This window comes from Hippoglossus hippoglossus, chromosome 8, assembly GCF_009819705.1.
Source record: "Hippoglossus hippoglossus isolate fHipHip1 chromosome 8, fHipHip1.pri, whole genome shotgun sequence".
NCBI classification, from domain to species: domain Eukaryota; kingdom Metazoa; phylum Chordata; class Actinopteri; order Pleuronectiformes; family Pleuronectidae; genus Hippoglossus; species Hippoglossus hippoglossus.
Window position 1 is genome coordinate 17,425,566 of NC_047158.1, and position 13,680 is coordinate 17,439,245.

The 13,680-nt window shown below is 42.7% G+C and overlaps 1 protein-coding gene across 2 annotated transcripts; it reads right to left on the reverse strand.

Moving 5' to 3' along the window:
- Nucleotides 1-2,384: 2,384 nt before the first annotated feature.
- On the reverse strand, nucleotides 2,385-8,417 carry kcnj12b (potassium inwardly rectifying channel subfamily J member 12b). Of its 2 annotated transcripts, XM_034594070.1 has the most exons (3): nucleotides 7,944-8,415; nucleotides 3,701-5,056; nucleotides 2,385-3,598 (listed from the first exon to the last, which is right to left on the reverse strand). In XM_034594070.1, the coding sequence occupies exons 2-3, from the start codon at nucleotides 4,916-4,918 to the stop codon at nucleotides 3,578-3,580; spliced, it is 1,239 nt and encodes a 412-aa protein (XP_034449961.1). In that variant the 5' UTR covers nucleotides 4,919-5,056; nucleotides 7,944-8,415; the 3' UTR covers nucleotides 2,385-3,577. The 2 variants fall into 2 exon arrangements, with proteins under 2 accessions (XP_034449961.1, XP_034449960.1); XM_034594069.1 differs by having other exon boundaries at nucleotides 2,385-5,056; nucleotides 7,944-8,417.
- Nucleotides 8,418-13,680: the final 5,263 nt, after the last annotated feature.

Here is a 13,680-nt window from a genome sequence, read left to right on the forward strand (position 1 = left end):
AATATCAGTTTTGCCTGAATGAATGGGCGTGTGGTTACATTCCCACATGAAACACACACATTGATAACAGTCCACGTCTTTAAAGTCTATCCACGACAGTTATTAACCACATCACAGAATTCAGACGGTATTAAGCAATAGATAGCAAGGCAGATAGGTAGGTGGGTGGGTAGGTAGGTGGGAAGGTACATACGTAGGTAGCGAGGTAGGTAGAAGGTAGTTAGGTAATGAGGTATTTAGGTGGGTAGGTATGTAGCTAGGTGGGTAGGTAGGTAGGTGGGTAGGTAGGTGGGTAGGTAGGGCAGAAAGAAGGAAGCTATAGGTACATAGGTAGGTGGTAGGTCGGTAGGATAACCATAGGAAGGTATAGGTACATAGGTAAATAGGCATTTTTAAACCAATATTTCTTTGTTGTCTGTTTCCAGTTCAGGATGCAACATGTTCACTCATCAACAGCAGAAAGAAGCTCTAAAGTGAAACAGCTGATAAGGTTTTGGTCCAAACTGGCGACTGTTGATAGAAAAAGCAACAATAATACGATCTAGGCCCGAAGCGTCTGGAGTTATGGCTCGAGTGAAAAGACGCGCAGCTGTTGCATCATGTTACTTTCTTTTTCCACCCTCCACCTCCGTCTGGCAGCTGTGAGAAAAACCAGAAGAAGAAGCGCGCCGCCGCAATTAAAGCTGAATTTGCCTTTCAACAGCCCACTCTGCATGTTGGAAGACTGACCCTCCACGGCTTCTCGTCCTCCAACACTGCAGAGTGGGTGAGAAGCATCCCTGTTTATTCTCAGCGCTGCTTCCATCAAACAGCACATCTCCGAGGATGCGGTGCTCTCAAAGTGAGAAATTATACTTTCATTTGACACACGGAGATAAAATCCCTGAAAACTAAAGCATGACGATTCTCTTAAATGTCACTCTGATGAGCCGGCCGCTGCCAGGACAAGAGAATATCTGGCACGCCCACTCTCTGGCAATTTAGCAAACAGGTCATCATTTAAATGGTAATTGAATTTAACGAGATATGGACAACATTATGCTTAGATAGGTATAATATATATAGAACCGATGATACAGTATTTTCCTATCAGTAGAAACACTGATTGTACCTTTGAGAGAGAGTTTTTTCAGTTGTTGATTATGTGTTAAACTTTCTCTGTTTCTAAATCGATAAAAAAAACAAATTTAGTATCGTGTTGCACAAGTTGCTTGCCCACACAGATTTCTAACAATATTTAACAAAGCTATTCTAAGTTCTGAGTGCGTGTGTGTGTGCGCGCGTGTGTGTGTGTGTGTTTCCAGTGTTCAAGGTTACTGGGCAGTGAAATCAAATGAGTCTGCCAAGTCTTGTGTGTACATTTGCAGAGACGTGCCTGTATGGTTGCATAAGAGTGAAAGAATACACCTCTGACCCCAACCAGATACCGTCCCACCAAATCACAGCCACATATTACAGTCCATTCCTCTGTGTTTATCAAAACCGCTCCTGCACTTAGTTCTAACTCTATAACAAATGCATTCTCTCTATGATTTATTCCTGGACTGTCATGAAGGGGTAAGAAAAAGAAAACCTGTGGCTTTGTGAAATATATTTTATTATGGTAGTCAACAGGAGATTTTCATTCACTCATGAATTGTTGTCTCACACGACAAACTAGGGGAGAAGGTAAGGTCATGATTGCTTCAAATGCGTTGAGTGGAAGACAGCAAGGTCAAAGTCAATCAGTTCAGTAGATGTTATTTCTGTCAATCAAACAAAGAGAGTTATTTCCAGTGTCAAACAAAGAAAAAAAAGTATTTACAATAACGGCCGGACAACTGTACAAATCAGAGTTCTTCATTCTCCTTGGCAGTGAGACCCTGACCCCTGCTGTGGCTTGTTTTCTGGAACAAGCCTCTATTCTGATATTTCTCCAGCACAAGTCAGCAAGAGATATTAATACAATACATGTGTTGAAACCTGCTGAAAAGGCAGTCCAGTGTGAAAGGTAACCCACGTGGAGCTTTTAATTTGAAATGCTTGGGAAAACTAATTCATCTCAGCTGGGATAAGTGAAGCAGTGGTGCACAGTCTGACCTAATAACTGCATTACGTCTCCCGTTAATAATATCTATCCTGACATTTTCATTATAATATGCTGCATCTTAATCTGAGTCGGAGCTCGTTAAACTTTCCTGATATTGTGCTCAAAAATACCTATTTTGCACAAGGGATCACAGACCATATAAATGTCCCTTTAAACATTCAAGAGTCAGTAGTGTTCTGTTTACATCAACCTCCAGGTTCTTGAAGAGATTTGGTGAACAGCATGTCCTTGGTACTGTGTTTGGTGTTTTCCTTTTTTCACCATATTACTGGGAACCTCCAAAATGATGTGTGTTCCTTTAAGGTTACACCATAGCACTGTATATAAAAGATGGACGACGCGTTTTGTGTCATTGGGTATTTTTAGACTCAAACAGGTCATAATTATGACTTTATGACCATGTTTAGAAATCACATTTCATCTGAGAAGAAGTGAAATTAATTTCAGTTGGCGGTTTGCTAATCGCTGGGCCCGGCAATTGTGCGAGAACAGTTTAGCACGTACGTAACAATGCACAGCAGGCCTGTGGAGCTTTGGATTTCTCTGACTGTTCCTTTGTGGAGGTTGCTGTCTTTTTTTTTCTTTCTCTCCATGACTAAAAATAGCGGAGTAAGTGTGCGAGGGATGGATTAATCAGGTTGTCAGCTCTTAAGTAACCTGTTAACATTATTATCTCTCTCTTTACCGACAGTAATGACCTTTTGCCGGCTTCAAATATGGTCGAGTTTACCTTGTTCCCGAGAGGAGTCGATATGATCACAACCTCGGACCAACGTGAAAACGGCATCGTTGGATGATGAGTTGAAATATTGGACAGTTTGGAATTTTCCAACAGGCCTTGTCTGAGGCAAATGTTGATATTCTCAACTGCTCTGCATTTCTTTCAACGTGTTTTAACCTCTCCGGCTTCTAGACGCTGGCAGTAACGCTGCCGTTGCCATCTCAACCCCCTGAAATCAAAGCCACTATAACCACTTGCTCATATAATTCCATTTGAATACATGTGTTTTTATAATGGATTCTTATGCCTTTTCATGTGTCTCCCATAATAACATGTAATCCATATTGTTGTACACCAGCTATCACCTGACATTGTATGATGTAGAATACTTTGTCTTATTGTTATATCATTAAGATTAAATCCATAACGGCCTGGAGGAATATTCCCGATGTCATCTGCCAAGTGTCAGTTTCACTCCACACTCAGCTGTAGATCGTGTATGTGTGAACACCACCGGTCCAAAAATATTCATACAAAACTATGCTATTGTCATGCATTTGATTTTTAGGATCTGCAAAGTGAAACAGTTTTTGTTTGCATTCGATGAAGCTCAATATCCATGTCAGGGAAGTCAAACTCTCATCTCCTCCAGTGATGAGTTTCGCTCTTGCTTGTGTGATGGAGAATGGTTCTGCTGCTCCTCCACCTGCAGCAGTAAAGTCTTCAGTGGTGTCCTCATGTCAGCAGAGTGACAGTCAAAGGGCTCTTCACATGATAACTGCATTACCCTGCATTCAGAAACAAGCACAACAAGCAACAGCCCACGGTTAAATCTCTGATTCTCTAACAGAGGACATTTGCTCACCTCTGGAATTGATCGACTCATTCACCAGTTCTGATGAATACTTCCTGACTTCCTCTTTCTCTACATCTCCCTCGTCCTCCTCATCCCTGCTGATGAAGGCCAGCTCGTTCTCATAGCAGAAGGAGTTGGCACCCGGTGTCGGGAATTTCCTCTCCTCCATTTCCTTGGCGCTGCATCTCGGGGTGGAGGGCACTTCGAATGTTTTGTTAAAGTAGGCATAATCTATCCTGTACTGGTTCTTCTCCTCGAAGATGACCGGCTCAAAGCGGTGACCCCACAAAATCTCCGAGGGCAGGTAGGAGGTGCGCGCCTGCGTCGTCATGGCCGTGGCCTCCACCATCCCCTCCAGTATAATCACTATCTCAAAGTCAGACGTTTCCAGATCCTGCTTACCTATGCCAAACAGTGGACTTTCTTCATCGATCTCATGTATGACAGTGAGGGGTGCGACCAGGAAAAGGCGGTCTGTGCCTTTGTCGTAGCCCACGTTCATGTCAATCTGATCCAGGGGGATGTACTCGCCCTCCACTGTGTAACGGTGCTTGACGAGCTGGGCGCGCACATGAGCTTCCACGATGTGGCTCTTCCTTAGGTTAGCGACTCGAAACAAGAGGGACAGCTTCCCATCACGTAAAGCGATGACTGCGTGGTGGCTGAACAGTAGAGTCTCGGCGCGCTTTTTGGGCCTCGCCATCTTGGCCATGATAGCACCAATCATAAAGGCATCGATGATGCAGCCCATGATGGACTGAAAGACCACCATGAAGACGGCAGCGGGGCATTCCTCTGTCACGCAACGAGCGCCATACCCAATGGTCGTCTGGGTCTCAATAGAGAACAGGAAAGCTGCCACAAAGGTGTTGACCTGCAGGACACAAGGAACAAAACTGTCGTCCCCTGTGGGATGGTCCATGTCCCCATGCAGGAGGCCAATGACCCAGAACGCCAAGCCGAATGTTAACCACGACACCACAAACACCAGGCTGAACAGCAGGAACATGTACCGCCAGCGGATGTCCACACAAGTTGTGAAAATGTCCGATATGTACCGCTGCGACTTCTCATCCATGTTTGAGGAATGGATGTTGCACTGGCCGCTCTTGGTGACAAACCGCCCATGGCATTTGCGTCTCGTGTGAATTTTGCAATTGCCAAAGTTGCCCACGGCGGGCATGGTACTCAATCTCAGGCCTTCTTCTTCACAGGACACGAAGCTGTGGTGGTGGGCCCTTCCCACATTCATGCCTCAGTGGGGCACGGTCACGTGGCTTCACACTATCAGCCCAGCTCATACAGACCAAGCTCACGGGAAATGCACGGCGCCGTCCAACACGCTCTTGGCGTCGACTGGAATCGAGAGCTGACGTACAATCGTAGTTTCCTGTAAAGAAACAAATATCAATTTGCAATCATCTGTCCACACTGTCGCGTTCTAAGTGCATGAACGTTAAAGGAAAGGTGGATAAAAACATAAAGGTAACTTTATTGCACTGTATTAATTCTTATAATTTTATCAACTTTGATCGAACATCTTTCCTATGGTACATTTGCGTAGCTCGAGATCCACAGGAGATCCTCTGGCAGTTCCACAGAGCATGTTGAAAACTAAAGGGGACAGAGCCTTTGCATTCTGGGTCCGGAGGCTGTGGAGCAACCTGTCAAGTGAATATAAGTCTGAGACATCGTTGTCTTTTAAGTATCAGAATAAAACGTAATTCTACCTGGAAGCTTGTCCTGATTTTAACTGAACTGTTTGTGTATTTCATTTTATTTTCCCTTTAAATTAAATTGTATTTGTTTAAATACCTTTTATTATTATTATTATTATTGTTATTATTATTATACTGGTTAGAGTATGTTGCACTTTTCTTCTCAATGCGACATTACATGTATCATGTCATAGCAAACATTAGATGTTCTGTCTTACCTCCACTTCTCCCTTGCCTCCACTGGAAATACTCTACTGGTATAATAAGATACATTTTTCTCTGATCAACAAGGTACAGAAATAGCCGGCTAATCCAATACCCTGCCATTTTATGTGACGGATCTTCTGTTTCCCCCAGCTGGTACAACTATCTGAGTCTGTGGAGTACGGTGATGAGGCTGTGTGTGATTCCCCTGTGACACTGAATTGGATAATAATATGGGCAAGGGGGAAAAAGACGGGGCACCGAGTTGGGCATCACGGAGTAAACAACCTCAGACACAAATGTCTCGACGGTAAGAATCGATGGGATCCCTTCAGGCACATTAATGGAAATAATATTCAGAAAAAAAGAGGGAACTTTATCGTGATCTGTCCCAACTGCAGCAGTCAGCTCACATAGGATGGCATTCTGTTATTTCTAATTCATGCTACTTTAGAAATTAAAGTTTCCAATAAAATTTCCAGCTAATTAATTGGAAACTATAATTTGTCACTACAGCAGTCCATCAAAACTGTATTGAAAGCATTATATGTAAATATAAATTAAACAAGGTATTTACAAATGATAGTAAGAAAGACCCATGATCCTCAATTTTCCATGTGGTCTTGTGAACTTTGTCTCATAGAGTCGTATTTCTAAAAAAATTGATTTTCAACTTGAGAGATGAATAAAGTTATTAGAACTCCTCTTAGGAGCATGAATATTTGAAATGAATGTCATAGCAATGAAATAGTTGTTGATATGTGTTACTTAAACTTCAGGGGTTTGCCAAAATCTTCTGGGGACCATGCATAACTATAGCAACAATTTCATAAAAATCCAGATCTAATATTTCTCAAAACATTTCACTAAAAGCTAAAAATGTCGACCTGCACGTCTGTGGGAGTTTTCCTGTGGGAATCCGGTGTATCACTATCTCGTAGCTGTTGAGGCCGACATTTTCATACACAGTCACGCTTTAACATGGCCAATTTTAGCCATGTTAGATATCATATATCACACACCTGCATTAGTGACATAATGAGAAAAACACATTAAAAGATGCTGAAGTAGTCCCTGATTCTTGTGCACTAACCGAAATGTGCCTCACACCATTGGTTACAAGAGAAGTTTAGGTTCATCAGTTGAGAATCTGGCTGCATTTTTTGCTCTGATGGAACTTCACTCATTTCATGTCATAAAATAGCCACAGCATCACGCTGCCGACTCCAGGGAGCTGGAGGGAAGCAGTTCAAGGATACGTCTGTACGTCAGCACAGGGGGACATGTTGGTCAGCGACTGGAAATAAGTGGATCGGACGTGATGTGTTTGCTTTTATTCTGTAAATAATTGATATAGAGAATCATTTTTAGGATATCTGAGCATCACATCAGCTTCAACTTCAACTTCCAAATTTTATTTGCAGCCAAAAAAGCAAATTCTCACAGGAAACACAGGCACATAGAAAAACATTGAAACACATGAATACATCAAATAACATCTCTACTGATGGTCTCCATTGCAATTTTTAAAAACACATTGAAAACATTTTTATTCACAAGTGCGTTTAACTAAACTTTACAAGGTTAAACCATAATTGAATTTTATTTTATTATTTTACACAGTTTTATCGACTTTATTTGTATTATTTTACTCATTTGTTTTTTATACAAATCTATCCTCTTTATTTCTTTTACCTCTTTTAATCTCTTTACCTCTTTTATTCTAACTGTGCTTTCAGATTTAAAAAAAATGTCTTTTCATTTCAGCACCTTGAATCTACCTCCCTGAATGAAATATGCGTTATGAATAAAACTGCCTCTCCTTGCCTAGGATGACTGCTAATTGCTGTGTAAAACTGCAGAGCAAACAGGATGTCATGGGCTCAGAGAGGCTGCCCTGCAGGTGTCCCACCATGACACCTCTATGAATAGACAGACATTAATACCCTGTACACACAGCAGGTAATGAAATGGTAGATGATTCATTTAATAAGCATGTTCTGTGCAGATTCAAGCATCGCAGGTGAGACTCAATTAGAGGTTTGTGTCAAAGGGAAAGAGTCCAGACTGCAGCACGACAATGACTGAGATTGTTTGTTTATTCCTGAGATTGTTTGTCTTTGCGCTTTTTCTTCACAGATTATTTGCTCTTTCTGTTCTGGTTGCTAGGAGGCAGGATGTTAAGAGATATAAATATCTAATATTCAGTGTGATCACTCCTCGGTTCTCTCTGGAGCCACAGACGCTCTGCCTGCTGGGCTGAGCCTGTTTCCCTACGGTCGTTCTTCACTTTTCATATATGAAAATACAGTGTATGGAAGGTGTTGAGTGTCAAATTGATAGGCTTTCTCTTACCTTGTGTGCAGGTGATTCTGATTCCAGTTCTTCCGGAGCTTTCAGCCAAACTGCCTCATGTTTCTCCTCTGTTACGGGTAGAGCCCCTCCATCCTCCTGAGGCGTGAGAGTGGACGGCTGCAGCGCTCCTTCATGTCTCCGTCTCCACTCAGAGAGACCATCACAATCACTCCTGCTGTCAAGTCCTTCAAGGTTTCGATTGAGGTCCAGTAGATCAGAAAGAGAGCAGAGATTGGAAAGTGAGGGTCAGTAGGGTCCGATTTGATCAGATAATCACTTCCTCGCAGCTCATTTTGGAGTCACAACAGTCTGTCCTCTTCCATGTCTCACACTTTCCTAGTATATGTGCTACCTGATCCTGCTCTGCTGCAGATCCCACTCCGTATCCCACATCAAGTGAACTATTGCTCACTGCTCGGCTCTCCTCCTCCCCCTCCCTTCCACAGTGTCACTGAAGATACTTGGCATTTGGAGACTATGTGCTCTTCCCCGACTGAGCGTTGCTGATCAGCTGTGCTCGGAGTCGACAGAACCAACCGGTTCATTCAGGGCTGATGTGCACGGGACGGACCAGCGGGGACCAGAGAATAAACACATTGGTTTTACTGAATTCTCTGAGTTTTCTTATTCTGGAATAGACAACTACTGGACCCGTAGACCAACAATTTTAATTTTAACTTTAACTTCCAGGTATAAAATCTACCCAATACTCATTTACACATCTGTGGAAATATATTTTAGACTGACTCTGTCACGTTGCCATTATTTTCTAACTGCCACTGCACTGATCACAGAGTGGGTGGTGCGCTCTCCATTTTGACTCATTCAGAAGAGAGAACCAGCTTCTGTTGAACATGCCGGATGATGAAAAAACCCATGTGGGCCCTTTTTAGATGAGCATCACTCATTTGTCTTGTGTAAGCCTGACTGAAGGAGGGAATCTGTGGACTTCACATGTATCACAGAACCAATCGCTCCCACGATCAGTCGCAAAAAGAAGGTGAAGAGCCGAGAGCCATGCTGGCGTCCAAGAGAGATTATACTTAGGCACACGGTTGGTTTGCGGTTGAGTTTTGGAGGGTAATTGCAAAACAACACAAAGATCACGTCATAAACGATTATCAATGACCCCAAACGTCTTCCATGGTGATTTTCAGCTGCTGCCATAAGGAATGTGTTTTAAAAAGCCTGTATATAAAACAATTAGGAAGAAGTGACAGTGCAAGGGATGGTCAGTTTACCTTGATGGATGCACATGCCCTCTGTTTGTCCTTGAGAAGACATTTTCCAATCCAGCTTTTGTTATTATTTGCCGGCATTTAGTCTTAGAAATAAAAGCGTGGACGACCTTTTCTAAGTCTGCAGAAGGACAGGAAGGACCTAATCTTCTTAACCAGGGGGGGTAGATATGATGACGTCTGATTTGGAGTCAATTGCCCCTTGGGGGATAAATCAAATATTATCAATTGAATTGAATGGTGTGGAAAAGTGGGGCCTGCTGGTGGTACTATAAAAAGACAGCAGGATTAATCATCTGGTTTCTACAAATATCTGAACTAAATTTCACGGCACTTGATCCAGTCGATATTTCATTAAGAAAAAACAAAAAAGAAATGCTCTGCTCAGGATGTTTCTAATTCTTTCCTGAGACAGCGCTGATGAATAGTTCCAGTACTGTCCTGACCCAGATTCACTGGAGGCCCCCACGGAGAAGAGACACGGGCGAGTGTGACACTGCAATACGACGGCCTCCGAGGAAGCTCAGCCACGGGGGTCTGAGTATCAGTTTCCTGTTGTAGGTAATAGAAATAATATTTGACCTTTAAGAGTTGTTTGTGCCGTTGGTTGTGTGGATATTTGCAGCATGTGAGATAATGCATTTGGCTCATTTCAAAACAGTTGTGTGTTTGCTCCTGTGAATGTTTGTGCAGCTTTGCATCCCCCCCACTACACTGCAAAAAACTGGTGTTGAAATTTCAAGGTTAAACATTTCCGAGTTGATTTCCACCCTAAAAGTGTAATTTTAACACATTCTGATTTAAATGGCGTTCAGTGTTATTTGACAGAGTTGATCGGGAGATGCTTTGATTTCGTAAAATTTGGACTTTATTCTTGAAATGTCCTTCAATGTGGTCCTAGTACTCCGTTGTTCTTAATGTCTGATACTTTTTTCAAAATAATTGTTCAATTCACACCCCACCACCTGGTTCTGTTCAGCCAATCAGATTGTGTCCTGCTCTGGAAGTGATCCCGCCTTTCCACCTTTAAATACGGAACATTAAAAGTCATGAGAGCGCCTCCCTGTGGAGAGGAGTGTGCCACACAGCATCTAGTCCAAACTAACAGCTGATCTCAGACTCTTGTCTCCTGTGAACATGAGATGACTCCAGCACGGTCACGGCTCCTCACTTTACTTCTGCTTCTAGACATTTGTTTCGGAAAAATGTTTCACTAGTGGAGGAAAAGCTGAACAGAACAGAAGTGAAACAGGAGCTGAGATAGAAGGATTTGAACTGTTTATCAGTGTTATCCCTGAGTGTTATTTAACTCTGTTTTGCAAGTTGAGGAACATGAAGAAGGAACTATAGTGTTAAATGTTTAACTCTGGACTTTTTGCTGTGTATGTTACTGTTACTCTGGTGTCAGGTCTGTAAGTGGGTTATGGGTTCAGGGGATGGAGGACCAGATGTGAAGTGTGCCATCAGGACAGAGAGAAGCCAGAGTCCGGCCGATACCTCGCACCAGCACCAAGCTATTTAAAGACCGCCTCAGTGCGGCAGCTCAAAGTGGGCCACGGCTCAACCGCACTCAGGACACGAGCTGCAGCGTTTGATCACCTTTCAGATTGTCAGCAAACATCCTCCTGATTCATTTCAAGTGTTATGTCATGTTGTGGTGAACACGGTGTGGTACAGGAGACACCAGCCAGGGCACAAGGATTCTTGAATTTCAGTGAGAAAAAAATGGTTCTGGCAGGACACTCAGGATCAGGATCTGGAGCAGGAGCAGGAGCAGGAGCAGGAGCAGGAGCAGGAGCAGGAGCAGGAGCAGGAGCAGGAGCAGGAGCAGGGCTGGCACTCCCATCATACAACTGTTGATGGGAGTGCTCTCCTGCTGCTCACTCTCACTGTGGGTCATTATTCTATTAGATAAAGATCTGTACATTTATCTGCTGCTGAGGTTTTAATTGACCTCTTCTGTTACTGAACTTGACAGAGCCACATAATAATAATCATAATCATAATACCTTTATATAGCACTTCTCATAGTTCATTAAAGTATTCCCTCATGTATTCTTTCATCCAGCAACAGATTTACAGACAGATATTATTTGATTATCATGAGCAGATTAGCTGCAAATTTATTCTCACATAATTATGAGTTCAATATTATAATAGTCCAAGATTTTTCCACCTTACAATATTATCACCTTGTTACATTTAGGTTGTTACATTTTTTTCAACTTCTGTGGATAATATTAGTTTAAAATAACAACAGGAGAAAACAAAAAAATCCATTTTAGGAATAAAGCAAGAACCTCAAACAAAATGGTTGCAGGCCTGTAACACAGGAAACACAGAAGTGATCAAGGGAGATGGAGAACAAACATAAAAGTTTAGAGATAGACTGTTGGCAGTCAACACCGATAAAAATCAGCCTGTGAGTGGGGAAGAGAGGCGTCGTGCTCCCACCCAGCACAACGAAATATAAAATACTGCGCGTGCACAACACACAGGGTTTTCTTTTTTGTTGTTGTTTGGGAGCTGTTCCAATCGCCCTGCTCCAGTTAGGGAATATGCTCCAGAGCAGCCTAATCAACATCCTGCATGTCTCATGATAATTAAGAGCTCGCACCACGTGGGATAACACAGGGAGGCCGTGTTAGCTCCACACAGAAAGGACTGGAGGTTGGATTCAGGTCTGACAGAGTCACACAAACTGTGTTCCCCATCGTCATCCAGATAAAAAGTGAAACACGGTCTGATCCTTGTGAAAAATCTTTTCAGTTTTTAACACATCTGTTTTCCGCGGTGGCAGAAGTGTTATCGGTTTTATCACCGTTTGACTATTTTCCCCACTAAGTGGTATTATCAACTTCATATGTATTTTTGCACATGCTGTCCTTGTTGCTGACACATTTTGTTACTCACAGCTCATACAAGAGGTGACTGTGTTAAAGTGGTTCCAATCATCTTCATCATCTTCATCCCCCTCCGGTGCAGTGGCTGGTGTTGCCTGATTGACGTTGGTGCCAAATTTATATTTGTCTCAGGTGAATGATGAAGGATTCATCCATCGTCATGGAAACGCTGACAGATTTTGAGTTTGATGCACACAAGTTGCATGTAGGTCACACGCCTCTGGACCTGGTTTTGTAACAGCGTGATCCAAATCAAGCTGATAAAAAAAAACAGAAATAGAAGCTGTTTGCAGCAGCAGCTCCTGGCTGGTCACCGTGACGTGAAAACACAAACACACACTTGTGTCATGTGTGAGATGAGGATGAATCAGAGCTGTGGTTGTGTCAGGCCCCGGTGCAAACTGAAACCTGAAGTGTATCTGAGGCAGACTGTGCTCGCCGATCAGAGCGGCTCCACCGCTGGCTGCTGTAATTGATCTTTGCATGACTAAATGGGCCACTTATTTTTACAGCCTGAGCAGGTGCACCTGTGTGCTGGTGTTTTCACATCGTCCATGGATCAGTCATGAGCATTTGTGGGGCAGCTCAACTCGGAGCAAACCTTGCAGGTGCACACAACCAACACACACACACACACACACACACACACACACACACACACACACACACACACACACACACACACACACACACACACACACACACACACACTACATCACACACAGAGAAATACAGAAACAAACCCAAATCACTCTCAGTAATCTGTTTAATAGAAAAGTATCAAGAAATAATTTAAGAAAATCCAGGAGAACCAGACCTGGAGAGTTTATTAACATGTTGATAAAATTGGTTTTACCCATATTTCACTTAAAGTCAACCTAGTTAACTCAGTGTGAGTATCCACTCCCGGAAGGTACAGAATTAGATCCATGATGAAAAACTATGAGGAATCAGCTCTGCTCTTTCAAAGTGTCGGCTCATGACAACACTCCACAAGAGTTTCACACACTGTCGTCACAGGAAAGGAGAGATGAGTGTTGGGGTTTAATGAGGTGCAATATTCCTCCTCAGGAATGTGACTCTGCGGCTCCAAGGACACCAGGAGCTTATATTTATAATTTACACAGATCTGTGGAGGATAACTACACATATTACACGACAGGGGTCGTCTGAGGTAAACTGGGTGAACAGTGTATTCAGAAAAGACAGAGGCGACGGTAAATGATAAGACGTCTCTGGCTCTTCCTCCGTACGACAGGTGGTATAAAGTTGGAGACCAGGCTGAAGTGTAAACAGTGTGTGTGAGAGCAGAAATCTGTGTTTTACTGTTCCTGTCTCTTCAATTGTAAGGAACATGACCATAATAACTTTAATAACTGTGACCGCAAATAACATTTATTTACTTCATATACTCACAGGTATTGTTAGAGGGCAGCAGGGAAGCAGAGTTTGGTTGTTCTCTGTGTTTACATAAATGCATCATTTCAAAATACAAAATCTACATGACTAATATTTTTTATTTACTGATTATATGGAATAGTAAACATTCTAAAATGTTTTGTCCTTAACCGAAGAACAGATTTGAAAGTTGGAGAA